This window comes from Symphalangus syndactylus, chromosome 4 (genome assembly GCF_028878055.3).
Source record: "Symphalangus syndactylus isolate Jambi chromosome 4, NHGRI_mSymSyn1-v2.1_pri, whole genome shotgun sequence".
Taxonomy (NCBI): domain Eukaryota; kingdom Metazoa; phylum Chordata; class Mammalia; order Primates; family Hylobatidae; genus Symphalangus; species Symphalangus syndactylus.
This window is the reverse complement of record NC_072426.2, coordinates 89,431,935-89,454,993: the sequence shown is the minus strand read 5'-3', so window position 1 is coordinate 89,454,993 and position 23,059 is coordinate 89,431,935. Positions and strand designations below refer to the sequence as shown.

Below are 23,059 nucleotides of genomic sequence, written 5' to 3'. Positions count from 1 at the left end.
CAGTCAGTGAGGAGGTTAGGGACATAAGACCCAGTATGGTTCCCTTTGTATAACATTGAACAGTTACTTTCTTGAAAAAACTTTTTTCTGTAAAGTGAGGAGATTGAAGTAAATGACATTTCAAGAGTATCGTAGTTCTGATAATCTGTGATTGAAATAAGTAAAGCTAAAAAGCCCCAAGTTATTGAAATGAAAAAGCATGTCCACGTAACCGGTGGCCTACATGTCACATTACAACATCCTGAATCTTTTTTAATGCTGTGTTGGTTTTGCTAACTTTAGCTAATGTTCTTTATTTTTACCTGCTAATCCTCTGAAAACCTGTGATTTAAGAAGAAATTTTATTTTTTTTTTTTTTTGAGACGGAGTCTTGCTCTGTCGCCCAGGCTGGAATGCAGTGGCGCGATCTCGGCTCACTGCAACCTCCACCTCCCAGGTTCAAGCAGTTCTTCTGCCTTAGCCTCCCAAGTAACTGGGATTACAGGTGGCTGCCACTGCACCTGGTTAATTTTTGTATTTTTAGTAGAGACGGGGTTTCACCATTTTGGTTGGGCTGGTCTTCAACTCCTGACCTCGTGATCCACCCGCCTTGTCCTCCCAAAGTGCTGGGATTACATGCGTGAGCCCACTGCACCCAGCCAAAATAAAAATTTTTAGATGATAATTTTTTTGTATTGCCTGATTCACAAATTGGTGCATTTTCTGTGTGTTTAACACCTAAAGTCTATCTCCCCCTTTAAATTCCTTCCTTTTCTGCAAAAGACTGGAATCTGCTACTTTAACAAGAGATATATGATGATAAATGTAACGTATACCAGAAAGAATATATTATTTCTTCTACATTGTACTACAAATATTAGAGGAAAATAATTTTTTAAAAAGATATTAAAAATAACTAGGTTTGGATTATGATGTATTTTTAGTAATTTGAGCTGCCTGTATTTTAAAAAAATGAAATCTGTCTTCTCGTTAACAATATTGCTCTGTGTTATTTAAAAGTAAAACAAAGTATGACTTGGTTTCTCTATTTTTTGGTTCCCTTTTTTATTATACCTCCCTACCCCATCTCTCTCTGCACAGGGTGGGTATTCTGCTCCCTCCTTCTCTCCTTGGCAGGGCTCCTTCCAGGGGATCCCACGGACTGTTCCACCGCACCGCAGACAGAGTGAGTCTGTGTCTCTCACTCCTATCCTGCTCTGGCTTCCCCTTCATGGTATTTCCCTTCTGCATGACCTGTTCTTCCCCAGCACCTCCTTTTCTATCCTGAGTGCTCTGCAGGCATCTGCTAAAGCAGCACTCTCTGTGGTCTCCTTTCTTAACACTTCCTTTTACTGCATGTAAACAGACCTCTACTTAGAGCCTTATGGAAGCTGTCTGAGGTTAATTTCATTCTAATACTGTTTAAACCTATTGCCAGTGACCCTAGACCTACTGACATGCATCTGTCTTTAATGCATTTTCAAAACCTTGAAATGTGTGAATAAAAATTGTAGTGTTATCTAATTGTTTTAAAAAGTGTACATGCGATCTACAGTAGTATGATGGACAGATGCATAATGTGTAGGGAGCAGGCTTACTAGACCATTGCACATTTCTTTAAATAATATTTCCTAATTAAGGGCTTGGATTGCATTTCACTGTCATCTAAAATAAAGATATTTTTAATTGTTTTTTCTAAAAGTGATTTAAAACAACTGTTTTTGTAATTTATCAGCTTTACAGCACAGAAGAAATGGCTTTTGAATATGCATGGTTTACTAACATTTCTAATGATTTAGTTACTGTTTGACCTTAAAATTTTTGTTTACGTTAAATCTCTTTTCCAAAACAGTGTGGGTTATTTTGTTTTATGTACTTAAGTATGCCTGGTAAGTTGGTTATATTTTATCTTTTTTGAAAAGTCACCCATAAAAAAGCTATTATTAATGAAAATGAAATATAAATACAGTCAATCAGAGATATTTTTATGCCGTCTCCAAGGATTTATCCTGATTTGTGATTCATTCAGTTTTTTCATTATCCATTTCCATGTGAAGTATCAAAGGTGTCAAAGGAGGAAATTTTAAGTAATTAGGAATGTGATTTATTTAAAGAAAATTTTATTTCTTGAATTAGACAAAATTATGAGGTATCGACATGAATTCCAGGGAAGGCATGAAGTTTATTTTTTGGCTGCTACACCTCTCCTTCCCTTCTGTACTTTTTGTTTTAAAGAAAAATCGTTTCTGTAGGCTTTTATATGATGTTCTTTAGTAGCAAGTTCATTTGTTTACTGGAAGCAATGAGAAAAGGAGTTTTTTTGTCCTCCTCCTTTTCTATCTCCCACCACCTTGGTAACTCCTCCTTCTCCCACCACCTTGGTAACTCCTCCTTTTCACTTCTCTCGTCTTCAAGTAAGTTGCTTTCTTTTCTCTATTTAAATAATCCCAGCACAAAAAGAATCATACTAAAATGCTGGTCAAGTCATCTGAAATTTCAAAGGGCAGATACAACAAATTATAATATGTTCTTAGGCTTGTGGCCAGTAACCAGCAAGGTTTGAGATTTCCCCTCAGATTAGCACACCCACCTGTGTACTTACTCAAGCCCCCTTTTAGCCTGTATCCTTTTTTGTCACCATGTTCCTTCCCCTTTCTCCTTCCGCTCAGCTAGCCATAATATGGAATTGAAGTTTGGGGTTAATTATTCTGTATTACAAATAGAGTTTCAGCTTTACTTTTAAAAACATGTTTATCAGAAATACCCATTTCATTGGTTTATTTGTATAGCATTAGAATTTTCTTGTCTTTTCCTTGAGTCAGTGGCTGTCCATTTTCAAGTGCTTCTTCTCCTTCCTTCTTGGGTTCAGAGCTTTCCTTTTTGTTTCCAACTGTGAAGTAGCACTATCCTACAATTCCTACAATACTAGTAAGATCTGTTTTTGTTTTTTTTTAACCTTTCTAGATCAAACCTTCTTTCTCTGCATCTTCAGATTAACAAAAAGAAAGTTTTGGTTCTCCAGAGTTTGGATGTATTAGTCATCTAGGAAAAAAAAAAAATATGTATATATATATATATAGGAGTCTTTTCCTGAGTAGGTTCTCACGGCCTGTGCATCTAAAAGCACTGGCCCTAGGATTGGATCTTTGAGACTTGTAGGACCCTGTTTGTGCAAAGTAATGACCAGAGGGCCTGTTCACAGCCTTTTAGTAACTATTAATGAGCTTGAAAGGTTTCTTTAGAGGGGAAATATGCTCTAAACTACTACTCTATTTTGAATTCACCCTGAGAACAGCTAAAGCAGTTTACTAATAAAGGGGTTTTTTTAGTTATAAAATATAGAAAAGAAAGGTATGAAATTATTAGAATAAATCTAGTGGTTTTCCAGAGGGTTTTGAAATAGATCTCTTCTTTTCCTATACTAAACTTATAGTCAGTTGATACTTGTCTCCACATTTAGTCAATATGTGGGTCCTAGTACTCATGTTTGGAGAGGTTAATTGTGCTTAAGAAGATAGTTGAGAGATTTCTCCAATATAACGTTTCATTAAAAAGTTCTTTGATGACTTCTTTCTTTTTTTTTTTTTTTTTGAGACAGAGTCTTGCTCTGTTGCCCAGGCTGGAGTGCAGTGGCCAGATCTCAGCTCACTGCAAGCTCCGCCTCCCGGGTTCACGCCATTCTCCTGCCTCAGCCTCCCAAGTAGCTGGGACTACAGGCGCCTGCCACCACGCCCAGCTAATTTTTTGTATTTTTAGTAGAGACGAGGTTTCACCATGTTAGCCAGGGTGGTTTCAACCTTCTGACCTTGTGATCTACCCGGCTGGGCCTCCCAAAGTGCTGGGATTACAGGCGTGAGCCACCGCGCTCAGCCTCTTTGATGACTTCTTGAATATCAACTTGAGGGAACTGCCTTTATCTTCTAAATGGGGAGGCCAGGTAAAGCTTGGCTGTGAGTCTTCAGTAACAGCAATATGTTGTTTTTTAAGTTACAGAAGTATAGTTGACCTTCTAGTATGAAGATAGTCTGTTCTAAATATGCAGAGTGAGATAATTAATGTTTACAGGGAGTATTTAGCCCTCATCACTCTAGAAAGCTGTAGTGGCCAGCAGTGTTCAAACTGCATTTAAGAATATAGGAAAATAGGTGAGGCGTGGTGGCTCACGCCTGTAATCCCAGCACTTTGTGGGGCTGAGGCAGGCAGATCACAAGGTCAGGAGATCGAGACCATCCTGGTTAACACGGTAAAACAGCATCTCTACTAAAAATATGAAAAATTTTTAGTGTGGTGGCGGGTACCTGTAGTCCCAGCTACTGGGGAGACTGAGGCAGGAGAATGGTGTGAACCCAGGAGGCAGAGCTTGCCGTGAGCCAGATCGCACCACTGCACTCCGGCCTGAGCAACAGAGTGAGACTCTGTCTCAAAAAAAAGAATATAGGAAAATAGAAATAAATGGAAGGTTCTGGCCTTTATTATTTTTCTTAGGAAATTTTGACTTAAATTTCTTAAGTATATTACTAGTCTCTACTTCATGATACTTTTTTATTTCAAATTAAATTTTCTCTAGGTTAGCAGAGAATATCTATGTTTAGGTCTTTCCTGCTGTTAGTAGGGATTTGAGCTTTTGTACAAATTCACTTAACTGGCATTGGTGTAGTCTTTCTACTCTAATTTCCAACTTTGTAAAATTGGGAATAATAACCTACCTCAGAGTAGGAAAATTTAATAAAAATAATTGTTTTTGGCAAGTGGAAAGCCTTCCTGGTAATTCCAAATAGCATTTCTTGCCAGAGCATGTACTTACAGGAATACTTGACTTTTCAAAAAGTATGTTTTGAAATAATACCTATTTCTTATTTTGTCTAAGCTTTTAAAACTTGCTCTTTAGTACCTTGCTTGATAAATTTAGAAATCCCATTTATTTTTACCTTCCATGTGCAGTGACTTAATGCAAAGGGAAAAAGTTATTTTAAAACAACAAAAATTGCATAAATGCATCTATATTTGTCATAATAGCCTGACAGTTTCTTGATGTAGTGTTGTGTCCACCATAATTATATTAAGAATGACAAATTTATATTGTCTTACATCTTCTTTCTCTTACAAATTTCAGGGGGTGTTTCACAAACATTTTTGACATGCAGTGATTATGAATTTATTTTACATGACAGCCCAGTATGTATTTACTGAGAGAAAGTATGTGTTTACAACAACCTGATTCACTGTGTATGTATATTTAAAATTCTGATAAAAGATTCATGGGACAATACTTTCTCTTAAAATATTTGATCCTCTCGTATTTTTTCTCTCTATTCTGTTTTTTTAAATGTTGCTAGCAACCTGCAGTTAAAAAAACATTGGTCTATTTTGCCCATATAAATATGAGCATGTAGGTTTTAAATATACTGACTTTAAGTATAAGGCTAAGAAGTGTAGATAATTTAATGTGCATAGATTTTGTGTGTATAAGGCCGGGCACGGTGGCTCACGCCTGTAATCCCAGCACTTTGGGAGGCCGAGGCAGGCGGATCACAAGGTCAGGAGATCGAGACCATCCTGGCTAACACAGTGAAACCCTATCTCTACTAAAAATACAAAAAATTAGCCGGGCGAGGTGGCGGGCGCCTGTAGTCCCAGCTACTTGGGAGGCTGAGGCAGGAGAATGGCGTGAACCCCGGGGGGTGGAGCCTGCAGTGAGCCGAGATTGCGCCATTGCACTCCAGCCTGGGCGACAGCGAGACTCTGTCTCAAAAAAAAAAAAAAAAAAAAGGTTTTGTGTGTATAATCAAAGTAAAGCTTTTTTTTTTTTTTTTTTTTTTTTTTGCTGAAATACTGTTTTTAAGTGGTGCCTCCTAAGAACTGTCTATGGCAGGAAAAAATGTTTATTGTTGGATATTAATAGAGTGGCTTAAATGGCTGAGGAGCCCTTTGTAAGAGCCAGCTTTTCCTCAGTTTAGCCAAAATGTTGATCTTACTGAATGCCCACCTTTGCCATTTGCCTGCTTATTCTTGACTGCACTGTCTCACTTTAGTAATTCACTATCCTTATTCTTTTAGTCCTTTTGGCTGGAGAATTGTTCTCTTGAAATTCATACAGTTGGATAATCTTTCTAAGAGCTACTTAAAAATTACACTTTCACAAATATTCCTGTAGGAAACTCTTATGTATATTTTTAAAAATTTAGCCATACATTTTAAGAAAGGGGAAAAGACTAATATTAATTGAATACTTACGATGTTTTTTAATGTCTTAAGTGCTTTTCTGGGCATTTCATTTAAATTATTTGATTCTCACAACAACTCAGAGTCAGAGCAATTATTCCAATTTTATAATAAGGAAGATGCAGATAAATCATAAATAAATCAATAAATGATGTAGTAATTTGCTCAGGGTAAGTGAACAAACCATAATTAAATTCTGTTCTACTTCCAGAGTCTGAACCTTAAATATTTTTTGTAAATACAATGAGTCTTCCTTCAAAATGTACATTTGTCCTATTTATAATAGTAATGTAGTGACTCATTATGGAGGAATTAGAAGAAACATTTTGGTATATTTCCTTTCAGTCTTTTAAATACTGTGTTATAAAGTTGAATTTATGTATTTTCAGTCGTTCTGCTTTTTTCACATAGTATTATTTTATATGTATACACACATTTTTATATGGTAAATATTTCTTGAAATTGACATTTTAATGGCCACTTGATAATGCATTATGTGGATATATTCTAAATTAATTTTTTTCTGTTGGGCATTAATGATGTTTCTAGTTACAGAGAGGAATACTGGTAAGCAGTTTATCTTTGTGTATAAATCAGTGTCAGTGTCTCTCCTTTCTTAGATAGATTTCCTGGAAGGATATCATTTAATTAAAGGGTATACACTTTCTAAGGCCACTTGATGTGTCAAATGTGTATTTGACAGTTGTTGAATTGTCAAACATGCTCATAATGTATAAATTAACAAGGCTCAATCTGATTGACTCTAATGTGTGACTATAATCAATTTTATACATAAGAATAGCTTCAGCTTCCTTAGAAATTAGCTCTGGGAGTGACTTTTCATAAAAATAAAATATTTTGGAATGAAATGCAAACTAGAGTAACTCAGTAAAAAAACTTTACTAATTCAATTTTGTGTATGCTCATTTTTAATTTAAATATCGTTAACATCGAATATGGTATTTTGTACCTTTTTGCAGCCAATTTCAAGGACTATCTAGTATAGTCATTGGTTAATTGACTAGAAATGTGCATCTAACTCATGGTCCAATAGGCCTTCCACAAACGTAGGCATGGGTTAGTTTCTTGGAATTATGAGAAATGCAGCGTTAGTGGTTTCTGTATAAAGCCTTTTATTACAATCTGCTTTGCAGCTTGTGGGATTTATTTTTTTTAGCCAGTCTTTTTTCCTGTTCCATAATGCTTACAATATTCTTGTACTCTGGATAAACATACTGTGTCTACTGATCACATCAATGGAACTGTGCTATTACGATGCCATTTAGGGTTTTTTTCCTGAACTACTCTACATCATCCGAGAGGTAGATGTTAATGGATTCTGTGTCTTTGAGATATAGACCCACGAAATTAATCATCTAAGAGTGATTGTGCCTCTGTAGTAAATGCTTACTTAAGTCTCTCTTAATCGTTTTCATACTTAAAAAAAACAAACCAAACCCGTAAACTGGTCATCAACTTAGAAAAGCCATTTAACTCTTTATTTCAGAAATTATTTTTAAACAATTTATATTATCAATCTGCTATCCTCTAAATTTTCTGAGGTCTAGAGGCACCATTTTGAGATACAGAGGAATAAGAGCATTCCTGTTTCCCAAAAAGCACTGGAAGCTGTGATTGGCTTCATGTGATCTCTAAAGCAAAAGTCTTTAAGTCTAGTTGTAATACAGTATTAGGGATACAAGTTAAGTCTTTCTATACTGATGTGCAGAGCTTCACTTATAATTTGCATCATATTCAGGTTAAGATCAGATTATACCTTTAGTGGTCTTCAATGGCAATAATTAACCTGGCCGGGCGTGGTGGCTCACGCCTGTGATCCCAGCACTTTGAGAGGCCAAGGTGGCTGGATCACAAGGTCAGGAGTTCGAGACCAGTCTGGCCAACATAGTGAAACCCTGTCTCTACTAAAAATACAAAAAAATTAGCCGGGCATGGTGGCAGGCGCCTGTAATCCCAGCTACTTGGGAGGCTGAGGCAAGGAGAATCGCTTGATCCTGGGAGGTGGAGGTTGCAGTGAGCCAAGATTGCACTACTGCACTCCAGCCCGGGCGATAGTGCAAGACTCCATCTCAAAAATAAATAAATAAATCTAACACGTACTTAATCTTATTTAATCTTATAATATGCGGAAGCCTCTGAAATTACTGAAAAATTAATTTCTACCTCCTTCATAAGAGGTTACTTGGGACTAAAACTTTTTAGGTATTTGGAGTATGAATATTAAATTTTATCAGAATTACTTTCAATATTTTGTTTGGTAAGAGTCTTCAAGTGATTCCTCTTAAGTGTGAGAAGTTTTACACATGCCTTTCTGAGGTTATGAGTATTTGTACTAACTCGCAAATTACTTTAGTAAGAAAATATAAATTTATTTAATGTTTTTGTTATGTACAAATATATTAAATGAAATAATGAATAATGCCTAGGGAAACACAACAATAGCAAAGCAAATACTTGTGGCTGCCACCCAGTCATGGCAATCCTTGTTGTGTGTGGTCTCTGATGCCATTGTCCTGTCTTTTTCTTGTCTCTGCTCTCCCATTATGCCATTGGCAAGGAGTTGAGAAGTTAGTCCATTACTTCTCTGACAAAGCGTGGTACAGTACAATTTCGGATTTTTTCCTACCACCTTCCTCATAATCACTTTTTTGGTTTTTTTTTCCAGTTTGCATGATGCATGTCAGAGCCTGCATGAAAGTACAGGCATGTTACAGATGGCTCTATTTCTACCTTCCTTTTTATGGTTAAAATGTATTTAATAATAACAATAAACTTGTATGTACCCAGGAAAAAAATTAGCTAAATTCTATGTCTGTTATGCAGTAGCATTATTACACTTTAGAACATTTCCTGCTTTCTATTTGGTACACTTTGACATATTTTTACTCCATCAGGAATTGACATTTTAGCTGCCATCTTTTGCTAATAACCCTAGAACAAGAATGCTTATGAAAACTGGCATGAGTGCTTTTCTGTATGCTAATGCTGTAGATCTTTGAAGTGTCATAAAACAGTAAAGGTGAACTGTTTTGCTCATTGGTGGGTACTACTTTGCCTTTTTTCATGTTCATTATGTTTCCCCCAATGGGTCACTGTTCAATCACCTCTTTATAGAAATACTGCTCCACACTGTGGCTTGAGTTTAGTATCTGAAAGTTATCCTGGGTAGGCTAGATCATCTAGGAAGGAAATAATAGGACATTATCCAGGAAAGTTAGTTCCTTAATATTGGTATTATATCTGCCTGTAGTGTATTAAAATAATCATCTGGTTATATTGTATATTCTGAAAGCCTGTGAACTCATCAGAACTAACCAAATTGCACAGAATATTACATTTTAATGCTGTATTTTAAGAAATTCTCTGATGGTTCAAATTCTGGCTTTGCCACTTGCCAAAATGTTTGAATTTGAACACGTTAACATTTTTTAACCCCAGTTTACTCATTTATAGAAAGAAAAGAACAATATGTTTCACCTAGGGGTCTCGTGATAACTAGAGATCATGCATGCAGACTCAAGAGTTTGAATCTGTACCCTTGGAAAGAAGGGAACACTGTTCTCTAAGAGCCCAGAGTATAACATTTCTCAGGTGTTTATGTGTCAGGCATTGTACTGTTACTGGTTATTATTTGCAACAATTCCATGAAGTATATATACTGGTATTACCCTCATTTTGTAAATTATGTGGGATTATTTTTACCCAATATCTCGCCTCAGTGATAGATCTATAAGTGATAGATCCAGGATTCAAACTCAGATCAGCCTGATTCTAAAAGCTAAGTGACTCAATATTGTGTTGTACTACCTCCTTTGTAGAGCCATTGGAAAGTTCTCTCTAAACTTGCATGTCTTTGCTCTGGTTCTTATCTCCAGGAAGGCAGTTAAAGATCCTTGACTTCTGTGTCATATCAAATATGCTTGATGTGGATTCAAAACATACAGATAGTGTTGACATTATTGAACTATGTATTTGAAGCCTAGAAACCTCATATTCTAGTTTATTATTATATTCCTAAAGAACTTGCTTTTGTGTCGAAGACCCAGTTACAAAATAGCTATGGCCTGAACTCATCATTCTTATATGCTTTAATAATCATAGATGAAATTTATTGAGCACATACTATGTGCTAGGAAGTCCTATGCTAAATGTTTTACATATGTAATCATATTTAATTATTAGAATTTTCTAGTAGCTGAATGCTTGTTAAGACACTTTTCCCAACCTATTTCTAGTCTTCAGATAAAAAACATTTGGTGGCTAAGCTTTTAAAAGGTCATTATGAGAGGTACTTGTGTATAACATGCTTGTGTATAACATGCAGTCAGTATTTCCTACTATCCTTCTAAACATGAATCATTAAGCTAATCACAGACTTATTTGGAGGAAACAATGGGTTTTTCCTATTAGATTATTTTTCATCAGTGTTTATTTTTTGAAACTAGTTTTTATTTAATCATTAATGCTTCATCATTGACCTAAATCACTTTGGTAATTCTTGGCCAAATAAGTAATTCTTGAATATACCACTAATATTTATTTATTCACTTAATCATTTATCTAGCAAATATATATTTAATCCCTACTTTGTGCCAAATACTAGAAATACCAACCATAATGAAAAGTGAATAAAGCATGGTACATGCCTGAAAGGAGCTCCAAGTCTTTGGTTATCTTTGTAAAGCAGCTTAAAATAGACATTTACGATTATCATTAAAGATGTCTACCAAGCCTTTGCACAACCCCCCTGTAGTGCCTGTTGCTGACATTATTGAACTTGACACATGGAACTCTTTAATCTGAGAATTATCAGAATGGTGTGCTGAAGTTTACATATCTAACTAAAGTAAGACTTGAAGTTGCTGAGTTCAGTTAGAGGCACTTAGCTCTATAAGGCTGGGGATAGGTCCTCATTTTGATGCTTCAGTAACCAACCCCTCCACAAGTTTCAGGATTAAAGTTTTACTCATTTGTGACTATAGGGAGTAGCTAAGATATGAGATCTTTCCTGAAGTCCCCCCAGTAGTGGGGGGATTCCTTTTGCCCTCTAGGTTTTGTGGGCTTCGGAGGCTATGAAATCCATGGATTAGTGGACAGCCTTCCCAAAGGCCTTTTTTGGATACAAGCCAATACCTCATCTTGCCTGTCCCACCTTCAAATCTTTTTCAGTCCTCTCCAGATTTTATGCCAAATAGCTTGCGATATGGTTTTTCTGACAATTTCGTCCCCACTGGTTACAGTCCTCACTGGTTCCACTGGAGTGATCATTCTAAAACACACACATTAGATATTCTGATTCCTCTTCTTAAAATTCATCCACATCTCATCATCTACAGCACAAAGTCATAGCTACTAGGAGCTGGCCCTTAGCTATGCTTTTGCACTATCCTTTGAAATTCAGTCTAAAATTTCAAGTGACCAGAACATGGCATGTTCTTTTTTTGCCTCTGTGTTTGGCATGTACTAGCTCATTACACATCTTGTTTACTTGATAAACTCCTATTCACCCTGTTAAAACTCAGGGCAGATTGTTCGCGGTTCTGGAATGCCTCCTGCGACCTCTCCAGGCAGGCATGTTTTGTTTTTGTTCCCATATGTTGTTATGCTTAAGACATGATCTCATCATTCCTTTACCTTATTGTCTCCCTCACTAAGCTCCTCAAGCACAGGAACAAAGTTATGTTCAGCCCCAGATTTTCTCACTCCTAGTACAGTACATGATACATAATAAACATTTTAAAAGTGTATAGTTTTTGATATTCATTCCTATTTGTCTTAGCTGTGAGGATATGGGATCTTTTTATATTTACATTCTAAAAATGTCTGAGGGCATCCTTTTAATGACCATAGAAGCTGCAGTGGATGTGGGCAAGATGAATTAACATCTGGTATTTATATGAACACAGTTGAATGTTTAGAATTTGGGGAAATTGTAGCAACAAGCCATCAGAACACATCTCTGCCTTGCTTGCTAGAGGTTAAGAGGTAGCTTGTTGTTCAACTTGCTAGCAGGGGTAGTTAGCGGCAATCCAGTCCTTAGTGGGTAACCAGTTCCATGTAGTCCTCCACATATCAGGAGCAAGTTGTTTCCTTGTTCCTCACATTATAGGTGTTTCTTATTCCTCGTGAAAGAGACTTTTTGTTTTTACAGTAGTGGAATTGATTTTCCAAATATAGTTACCAAATAAATAATAAAGCAAGACATTGATTTGGGGATAAATTATATCATGCCACCAAAATTAATTTTTAATAAAAATATAAAATTTTATTTAGCATATGGAAACCACTGATTTAGTTAATGTAATTCACTAGTAGTATAGATGTCAAACTTGTAGTTTAGACATTTATTTATAGAAATGTTAAATTCCTCTCAGTTGACTCCACATTTTGTTATTCTTTAAAAACTGGATGTTTTCTAATTCATTAATATTTGATATGAAGCTTTATTGCATTTAATACAAGTAGCTTGTCTTTCTGACTCTGCTGTATTTCTGTTTATTTCTCTGATAAGCAGTGGTCAGTTGGGTACTGTGAGTAATCAAAACAGTACAAGTGGTGAGTACAAAACAGTACAAATTTATAGTTCACAGGCCGGGCGAGGTGGCTCACGCTTGTAATCCCAGCACTTTGGGAGGCCGAGGCGGGCGGATCACGAGGTCAGAAGATCGAGACCCCGGTGAAACCCCGTCTCTACTAAAAATACAAAAAATTAGCCGGGCGTGGTGGCGGGCGCCTGTAGTCCCAGCTACTCGGAGAGGCTGAGGCAGGAGAATGGCGTGAACCCGGGAGGCGGAGCTTGCAGTGAGCCGAGATTGCGCCACTGCACTCCGGCCTGGGTGACAGAGCGAGACTCCGTCTCAAAAAAAAAAAAAAAAAAAAAAAACAAATTTATAGTTCACAATGGCCCTTTCCTGGGCATTTCTGGAGGTTGGTTGTCTTAATAATCAGTTTATTACCTGTCTTAATTGGAAAATCATATTTTTATGCTTTTCACTGATAGCACATGTTTATACCTTTTTTCTTATTGGCAATAGACATATTGCAATAAAGTCCATTTTTAAATTGTCACTGATATTTTTGGAAGTCTTAAATTGCTTTAAGAGTTTTAACTTGGAACTAGAATATCTTAACCATGTTTGAGGGTGAAAAGGAAAAACAAATCCCCATTCAACCAACCAACCAATTGATGGTGCCTCCTTCCTGATTACTTTTTATTCCCTTTGGTAGATTTTGGTTTGTTTAATATGGTTCTGCTCTATTTTTTCACTAATCTTTCAAGGTTTTTGATCACTTTGGCACAGTCATTTTTATCTAGGGAACCCCAGGGAGAATCTGTTGATTTAATTATGTGGCGATTTTAGTATCTTCTGTTTTGCTGGACAGTTGATTCATTTTTGTGTTGATGTGCTGTGCAAATAACCAGTGACTTTAAAGTCTGGGATATTTAGCTTGAGGCAGCAATTGAGCTGACTTATTTATTTCAAACATTCTGCAATATGATTTGATGTGACATATTTCTGTACAGATTAATTTTGAGTAGTCACTGTCTTAATTTTTTTTTTTAATGGCAAGTCAGCCGTATGCCATCATAGCCAACCATCCTCCATGAGTTGATGAGCCTTGCTCTCAGTCACTCCCAGTCCAGCCATAATCTAATCCCTGGCAGCCATTGTCCAGTGCTGGTCAGGGAGGTGGAAGAACTGAAAAAACACACAAATGATGCAGTATAAATAGATCCGCCCCTTCTATTGGGGAAATTAGAGCTACTATGTAGATTTATTTGTGGATTAGCATAGCAAAAAAAACTTATTAGTGAGAAATGGCCCTTTGAATTTCACATTGTGAAGCCCTTTGCCAAAGTCTTTGACATTTTAGCCCACATTATTTAAAGAATGTGTGTGTTTGTGTGTGTGAGAGAGAGAGAGAGAGGAGAGAGATTATGCATTTGTAGCAAATACCTCTGTATCAGGACAGGCCCAGTTGGCCCTGCCGCATATATTTTAACTATTTGGGCCATTGAAAGATAGCTTTAAGATTTGTATTTTTTACTGGATACCCCCAAATCATGGAAATTGCATAGTTCCTCTGATGTTTTTTGAAACATAACTACACAATGAGCTTCAGGGAAGTACATGTGAGGCACATAGACCGTAAGAACCTTGTCATAGGCTTCTGTTCTTTAGTTGCAGTTGAGACAACTTCACATTTGTTTTACTCTGAGCCATCATTCAAAAGGCTGATTAATCTAAATTTAAGTAAATGAATGTTTACTTTTGGTTAGGGTAGATCTGTTTTTCACATGTCAGCCATAATAGGAGTGAGACAGAACAAATAAACTTTGAAACATTTTATTTGGAAACTTTTCAACAAGAATATTAAAAATAGGTTAGCATTAGCTAAATGTCTTGACCTATATTTGTTAAATAAATAGAATTTCACATAAACTGAGAATATAGTGATTTACTCTAAATCTTGTTTATCTGCTGGTGCTTTTCATTCTTGACAGAAGAACAACACTTGTTAACGTGGTGTACAACTTTTTTTTTTTTAACTTTAATGTAAGTAGTATTCCGAAGGTCACAGTTAAAACCTGAATGCTTTGTGGAGGTTAAACCAAAAGCTATAGAATCATTCTGTCAAGCTCTAAGGTTTAAAATACCTAATGAATCCATTATGGCAGGAATTTTTTCTATAATAAATTAGTACTTTAATGTTTTCTTTTTCTCATTTAATTTTGAATCTTGTTCAGTGTTTACTGCCTGTATCATTTTTTGTTTGCATTATCACTCTTGTATGTGTCTAATTTGCTTGAATATTGCAGTTCATTTTTTAATTAAAAGAAACTCCACATATTTTCCATATTAAAGCCATAATAAGTACCAACACAGCCTAATTGGTATTTATATTAAATCTGGGTGGAATTTCTAAGAACTTGTTGCTAATGTTGTTTTTAATTTTAACAGCCTCAAGTACTACAGCCTTCCAGCAGCCTTCCCAGACCCACAGACCACACCCAGGGAAAACTAATAAAGCCACAACACATCGAGGCCCGCAGTGAATGCGCAATCCAAGACATGCATCAGGGCATTGCACATCCGGAAGAAAGCTTTACACACATCTTGCAACAAGAAAGCAACTATGGTTTGGAAGAGCAGCCTTTTTCATCAGGCCCACAATTAACAATGGATGTGGCTAAAAGTACACCTTCTGAAGCAAACTTAAACATTACTGTAAATGCTCAAGAGCCTTATCATTTGGCAAACAATCAAATTAGTGACATGCAGTTTATACCCACTTCTCTTCAGACACCTCCCGAGTCAAGTACAGTAGACCAGGCTAAGAGAGTTGGAAGAAATCAGTCTCCGCCAGTGGGTTATATGTCTCAGCCCAAGTCCTTGCAGCTTTTAAAGCCATCCATATTGAGTTCTTTGGTACCGCCTCCAGTTTCTGAATCATCTCCAAGTAGGACTCCCACTTGTAAAAAGTCACCAATAATCACAACATGTAATTCAGCAAAACATCAGCCAACATCTAGTCAAACAAATCTTGCAAATAATCAGAATTTGAAAGCATCTAAGCTCCGCCCCCCCTCAGGCTCTTTCAAACAAAAACAAGCAAACAACCCCCAACTAGAGCCTCAAAGCTTCCAGGCCAAGACAAGCATCCCAAGGCCACTAACACAACGAAAAGAGATCATGCAGAATCCAAATGGCAATTTGCATTCTGGGGATTGTTTGGCCTCTAATCGATATTCTCGTCTTCCTAAACCAAAGATACATTAAGTACATAGCCATCACCTGCCAATTTGTTTCTTAAAAACAATCTCTTCTGTAATAGCTTTATGTGCAGCTTGCAGCTTGCTACCGTGGTGGAGGTTCCATTGAAAGCCTGCAAATCTTAAATTAAAATGTAGAAGCTTCTACTAGTTTGGCTCCTTCATTTTATATCCTGGTTGAAGTACATGCCATTTGAGCATAATTATCTCAGGTAAACACGAAAGTTTGCTTACCCATTTCAGAGGCCTGCCAAAGGCCCAAATCATGTTATCCATCCCTCTCCAGAAAATTCATAATATTTTACTGAGCAGGCAAGAAGTGTGCTTTGCTGGTTTAGTCCTGTTAAGGTCTGTATTTATTGTGGTTGTCAGAACCTCACCACTTTTCACTTGTCTCTTCTGTGTATATGGCTACTATTTTAACTAAAGATATGGTGATAATGGAGGATGGTAGTCTGTAAGCAGAGTTCTGGCCAGTGTTTTGTATATTTAAAAGGTCTATGCAAAGCTTTGTGATGAATAAAGGAGATTAGGCTTTTAATGGAAAGTCTATGTAAGTTTTATTTTTCCTTGCCAGGGTCAGTCAGCTAATGTTACTGTTGATTCATTTCCCAAATTCCCCAGGCTGAAAATGTTTCTTATTACATATAAATCAGTTATATATTCCTTTACATCTTGTTTTACAAACACATGTGCATGTACACACACATATACACATACATACCATTTATGTTTGTATTTGTTACTGGGTAAATTTTGGAGAGCTTGAGATACACCTTGAAGCCTGTACCTAAAGATGTATTCATTTGTAACATATGTTGGTGCTAGAGTTTTGCTGGTAATTCAGTTTTGAACCCTTAGGCTTATGGATCCATGATAGCCATTTTAAGGTTCCACAGCATTATATCTTTAATTGTAATATTTATATTTATTGATTTTCTGCTGATATCTGAAGACTGAAATAATGAACTTGAAACATTTGCACAAAACTTTGATGGGGTATAAATATACCATATATAGGGATTGTAAACTATTTTCTATAGCAAAACAAGTTAAAATATTTTGAGAAAAAGAACAAATTTAAATAAGACTATCTTGAGAAAGCTGGAGTTCATAATATTCTCCCCCTCCCCCACCTCCAGTCTCCTAGGTTTCCCTTTTCTGTGGTTTTTGTTTTTTTCTGTTTGTTTTTTGAGGCAGAGTCTTGCTCCATTGCCCAGGCTGAAGTGCAGTAGCACAGTCTTGGCTCACTGCAACCTCTGCCTCCCGGGTTCAAGCGATTCTCCTTCCTCAGCCTCCTGAGTAGCTGGGACTACAGGCATGTGCCACCATGCCTGGCTAATTTTTTTGTATTTTTAGTAGAGATGAGGTTTCACCTTGTTGGTCAGGCTGGTCTCGAACTCCTGACCTCAGATGATCCACCCACCTCGTCTATGGTGTATTTTTGAAAGACAATTTTTTAAAGGTAGATTTGGGAAAAAAATAGAATTGAAGATGGGAAATTTTGTTTTATTAAAAAGGTGCTAGAAGGTATTTCAAAGACAATATTCTTATTTTAATACGCTGTAGAAGGTAGGTGTGGAACCTCCATGCTACTATGTGCACGAACCTAATTATGCTTTGGGCCACTTGTCAGTTCAGTAAATCTGCCTTCCTCTTCTCCCAAATCGTGTCATCTTTAGGTTGTTCACCTGCAGCTGCTTTAAATTAATTAATATCTTTCAGATAGATAACCTTATAAGGAGAATGTTTGTTTTGAGCAGCTGACCAAAAATGTATCAAACAGGATTATGGCCAGAAAGTCACTCAAATTTCTAGAGGTTCCTTTAAAAGATGTATGTTGATGAAATTGCCCCTTTATGAGAAAAACAACAGCAAGTCTTTTAGTAGAAATTTGAAAGAAGTGTTTGCTACCATTTTGACCCATTATTCCCTTACCTATCAGATGAATTTGCCATTCACTGGATAGAAACCATTCTTGGATTTGGTAAGAGGTGAGCAAGACAAACCTTGTATCATACTCTTATGTACCAGCACTTCTGATGGAGAAGCAGAGAAGTTCAGAACGTTCTTCACATAGTCCAGATACTGTTAGAGTCAGGCAAATCAGCAAAGCACTTATTTGTTTATGGAGATGACCCATGATGGCTGCAGTTGTAAGTGGGCATACCTGTTCTATCATTTTGAAGGAGAAAGAAAAGCGTTCTCACGTGTTGCAAATATGTGAATCATACTATATTCCCCTAAAGTAAAACCAGTGACTTAGTGGTTTTTGGTTTATTTAGAAGTTGGTTTAGACGCTTATGAAACATTATTTACGAGTTGGCCTTATCCTTAAGGGAAAAGTTTGAAATTTTTAAATTTATTTTTAATTCCCTAGTCTGAGGGAAATGTCTTTATTATCCATTACATAAAAATGTTGACTCCAGTAATTTATTTTTCTCCATTTTTTCCTCCATGTATTTACTCCATTTTTCTCTATTTTTTTCTTCCCTGATGGATTTGCAGAAATGTTAACCAATTAGCTCAACTTTTCTCTACCTTTGTTGAGTCTTAATCTTTTAGAAGATAGGCTCATCGTATATTTATGAAGCATAATATATTAAAAGAAAACAAATCTAGGATGCTTGCATGACATAAAGTATTTGCCTGCAGTTTTCATTAAAAACTGCAAGAATATCATGCTTGTCTGCTTCTTAGTAAATGTTAAGTCTGAAATGGAAGTGAGGATGTAACTCTACTGAATAATCAAAGATCATCTTAGATTTGGCTTGATCTGTGTTTATTGCTTCTATTAATGTAAATCAACTCTGTGCCAAATCCTCCTCCACAGGAACACAAACCATTTATTGTCTTAGTTCTAGTGGTATCAATGAAGATAGTTACAGTATATGAATTCTAAGTCCTGAGGAAGAAATTTTATGGGGTTTAAGTTTCACATTTGTGTAAGAGGAAATTAGTAGAGTATTCAGACTTTGATATTTGGCTGTTAATGGGATGCATATCAAATTTTTAAAAGAAAGCTTGGCCTAAGGAGTTTATTGGTACAGGTGCAGATGATTTTAAGGCATTAAAGGATTATAGAGTTGTGTCATTTAGACTGTTTCTAATAACTGAGACCATCTAACATTTTTCTTTTGGAGTCTCATTTTTATTTGTGCAATATTTTCAGGCATATAGGCTACTGTTCATTGTATTTATATATATATATTAGAGTTTACTAAGTACTTTAACAAGTAAAAATCTGAATATGAAAGAAAATATCAGATTTGCACTTTAAATGAGCTTAATTGCTTGAAGTTGTGCCTGAAATATCGAAATGCCTCCTATTGGGTGTGGCTTTGTTGAAATAAATTTGTAATTGTTGCTGTTTGAAGATATCAGTACAGCTGTTCACAGAAATATATTCCCAGCATGTCACTGTTCCCATTAAAGCACTAAGTTTTCTTTGAATGTTCCATTGTCCTGATAAGTATTTTACTTTTTTCTCAGTACATCAAAGAGAGCGTGATCCCCCTACAGCTGTCACTTCCAAATGTTTCTGTAGCATAAATGGTGTTACAGACACTGGGGTGCACTCTTGGTTTCTGAGCAGAGTTGTCATACTGGTTTCCTGGTCTCTAGAGCACTGGGGATGTACTTTGAAATCACCAAACAGGCTTGCAATTAAGATCAGTAAGGCTGCAGCAGCATTTCAATTTACTTTCCATCTTACACAGTAGTTTTTGTGTTTTTAAATTCGTTTGGGTGGTTATGTTTGCATGCTTAAGCACACATTTGAAAATTAATTACAGCTGTACTACCCAATGTTTTTCCTTGGGGATAATGGCCTTGTTCCTTTTTAAATTCTGGTGCTTGAATTCTATTTTCTAATGATCTTTCACATCCCCCTTTAAGTTTTTGCTGCAGCAATTTGAGAGAGTACTTTTGATTAAATAATTCTGATGGTGGGCACCAATCTACAACTATGTCATTAACTGAAGATACATGTTTTAATCTTGTTGGGAATAAGCTTACCCACTTTCTCCTTGGTAAAGCATTTACTTAACAAAATAATACCCGAGAATGTAAGGTCTCTAAGTCATTACTAACAAAGAGCAAAAATAATATCTGCAGTATTGTTTTTCCCATTGATTTTAAAAGTCAGTTTAGAGTACAAACTGTATATTAGAATTTGCCTGTAAAATGAATTCTAAAAAACAGATGTAAAGTCTCTCCTGAAAATGTTGGCATAGTAAATAAAAATAAAGTCATAATTATAAAAGTTCTCTTGTCTTTCTCAACATTGACTCCCATAGTTTACTTTTTCTTTGATATCTTTTTTCCCACAAAGATCTAAGATACTGTTCATTTGCTTATGTTTTTCCCAACTCTGATACTTTATTTTACATACTGCCTTCACACACACCTTCACACCCCAAGCCCTGATTGAGTAGGAGTTGATCAGTATTTTGTTGTTGTGTCTTCACAAATTCTGTAAGTGATCTGGTACTTTTGTTTCCATTGTAATAAAATATCTGCTTTATCTTAGAATATTGGGATAATGGTTAATGGATATTTCAAGAAACATCAGCACCTTGGATTTAGAATGCTGTACAAGGAAGAAAACACTTGTAATTTTAATTATTTTGTCTTAATTGTTTTTAAGCACTATACAAAATAGCTTGAGGCAAGAAAGGTGTTTAGTGAAATTTTACATAATTTTTAGGAACAAAAGGAATAAGGAATATATATTTTTTCAGTTTTACAGTTTAGTCAGATGCGATAGTCATGTAGTAAGAGACAAAAAAGTTGATGCAGTGATATGTTATTAATCCAAAATGTTTACATGAATTCTGGGAAAGGAGGAAATTGGATTAATAGTACGTTTGATAATAGCATTTATTACCTCTTAAGACACCTGTATGAACTTTAAGGCCATCTGAGTTCTTAGTTTTGCAGAATTTTGCTCCTTAGGTCAGCTAAATCGGGGTTCTTGTGTCAGGACCAGGAAAATGTAGACACGCGGACACATTGAAGTGTGTGGGGAATGGAATTCATTGGGCAAAAAGGAAAAAAAAACTCAGCAAAGCGAGGGGGGAATCCTGCTAACAGGCCCCCACCTCACAGATTAGTTCCAGGCCACCACACATGTGAGCTGAAGAGCTCAGGCTCTTCCCTCCTGCCCAAGGCTGGAACTTCCCGTGGCTCCACCCAGTTCTTTCAGTGCACAGGCTGGTTGGAGATTCTCTGGGGACCCTCCCCCTTATCGGCCTTCTGCATCTATCATTAACAAGTACTTTCTTATACTAAAAATTTTCCCTTTTAATTTTGTCATTAAGTGTAGTCATTTCAGTTTCTTCATTTATAATCAAACGCTGTTGATTGCGCGTTTTCCATTGTGAAAATATTTTATCCCTACAGAAAAGACAAGCCTGAGTTAAAGAATTGACTTCTTCCTCTGTTAACTTGGTTTAAGTAAGTTTGATGGGATGTCTTACCTGTGTCACTTGCTGTGCTGGCTGCAGGGTGTACAAAGGTAACGATGATACAGGTTCTGCCTCATGGAGCTTAGGAACCCTAGGGGATTTTTAACATCATCCAATCCATTGCAGCACTGAGCCCTTCCCTTGCGTTCCCTGTTTATTATCTTCCTTTGAACCTACCAGTCTCCTTTGACATTTCCTCTTCAGTTTCATTTCATTCAGGCCTTTAACTCCCTTGCACTATTCTCCTCTTGGATTCTATATTACGTTTATTCTTGTTTGGTTGCATGCCTTCATTTCCCTAGAAAACGTGGCCTTTTATTATTTTATCCAAGAACGAACTTCCTCTTCAGCCACTATTAAATACTCTGCTTTCTACCTTAGGTTCTTAGAATTTGATTTTAAGACTTCTCAACTATCCTAAGGCCACTGTCCCTTTTAGAACCTCAACCCATACAATGTTGCTTTCTGAAGTCTACCTTTAACATTCAAATTCATGTCCAGTCTTTTCCTTCCATCCCATTCTCTTGGATAGATCAAATATAATATGGTCTACTTGATGTTTTTGGTTTCTATTTAAATTTTAATTTTTATGGATATATAATTTTACATATTTATGAAATACCTGTTATTTCGATACAAGCATACACTACAATCTGTGTAATTGGGATATCCATTACCTCAAACATTTATTATTTCTTTGTGCTAGGAATATTTCAATTCTACTCTTCTGGTTATTTTGAAATATACAATAAATTATTGTTAACTGTAGTCACTGTACTGTGCTACTGAACACTAGGTCTTATTCCTTCTAACTGTATTTTTGTACCCATTAACCATCCCCTCTTTATCCCACCTCCCCACCACCCTTTCCAGCCTTTGGTAACCACTATTCTACTCTCTACCTCTGTTAGATCATTTCTTTTTTATCTTCCACATGAGTGAGAATGTGCAACATTTGTCTTCCTGTGTGTGGCTTATTTCACATAATGACCTCCAGTTTCATTCATGTTGTTGCTGGTTTCCTACCATTTCTTGCCATGGAGTCTCTAAGGAGAAATTTAGGTCATACAGAGAAGCCTTTTCCTCACTGATGAATTCTCCCACCCATACACACAGCCCTCAAATTAGCATCTTTTCTGTGCAAAAATCAGAGAGGAAGAAACAGTTCCTCACAGGCACTTCTCTGGTTTCTCAACCTGAAAAATGGTATTGCTATTTTCCAGATTTCAACCCACTCCTTAATCCTCACATGAATTCATTCAGACACCCATTTTGAGTATGAATAATCCTTCTTTGGTAATATTTTAAGTGATTACAGAACAAATGCTTTCTGCAGCAAAAGTATACCTGAAATATCAGTCTACTAAAGTGAAAGGTAACTATTCCCCACAAGAAACATGGTCGAAATGCTTGTTTTGTGCACAGCCCTCGTTTCGGTCTCATGGCAGGAGGTGGATAAGACGGAGACCCTGCAATTGAAGAGATCAAATTGCAACATGACAAGAGGGACCCCAAACAAAGCACTGTAAAAGAGCTAGTGGGCAGGAAGGAGACGTTTGGGACCACGGGTGAACTCGCTTCCAAAACCATTCAT

General features: G+C 36.4%; 1 protein-coding gene across 9 annotated transcripts in view; it reads left to right on the top strand.

The window, feature by feature from the left end:
* CCSER2 (coiled-coil serine rich protein 2) overlaps positions 1-20,261 on the top strand; it is a 194,794-nt gene extending 174,533 nt beyond the window's left edge. For 5 of the 9 annotated variants that reach the window (XM_063638142.1, XM_063638140.1, XM_063638141.1 and 2 more), the window contains one exon: positions 15,186-16,538. In XM_063638142.1, the coding sequence (XP_063494212.1) occupies positions 15,186-16,004 (819 nt within the window). In that variant the 3' untranslated portion in view covers positions 16,005-16,538. Of the gene's footprint in view, positions 1-1,080; positions 1,214-8,779; positions 8,820-15,185 lie in introns of all 9 variants that reach the window. The other 4 variants (XM_055275494.2, XM_055275493.2, XM_055275495.2 and 1 more) reach the window with 4 other exon arrangements.
* The last annotated feature ends 2,798 nt before the right edge of the window (positions 20,262-23,059 follow it).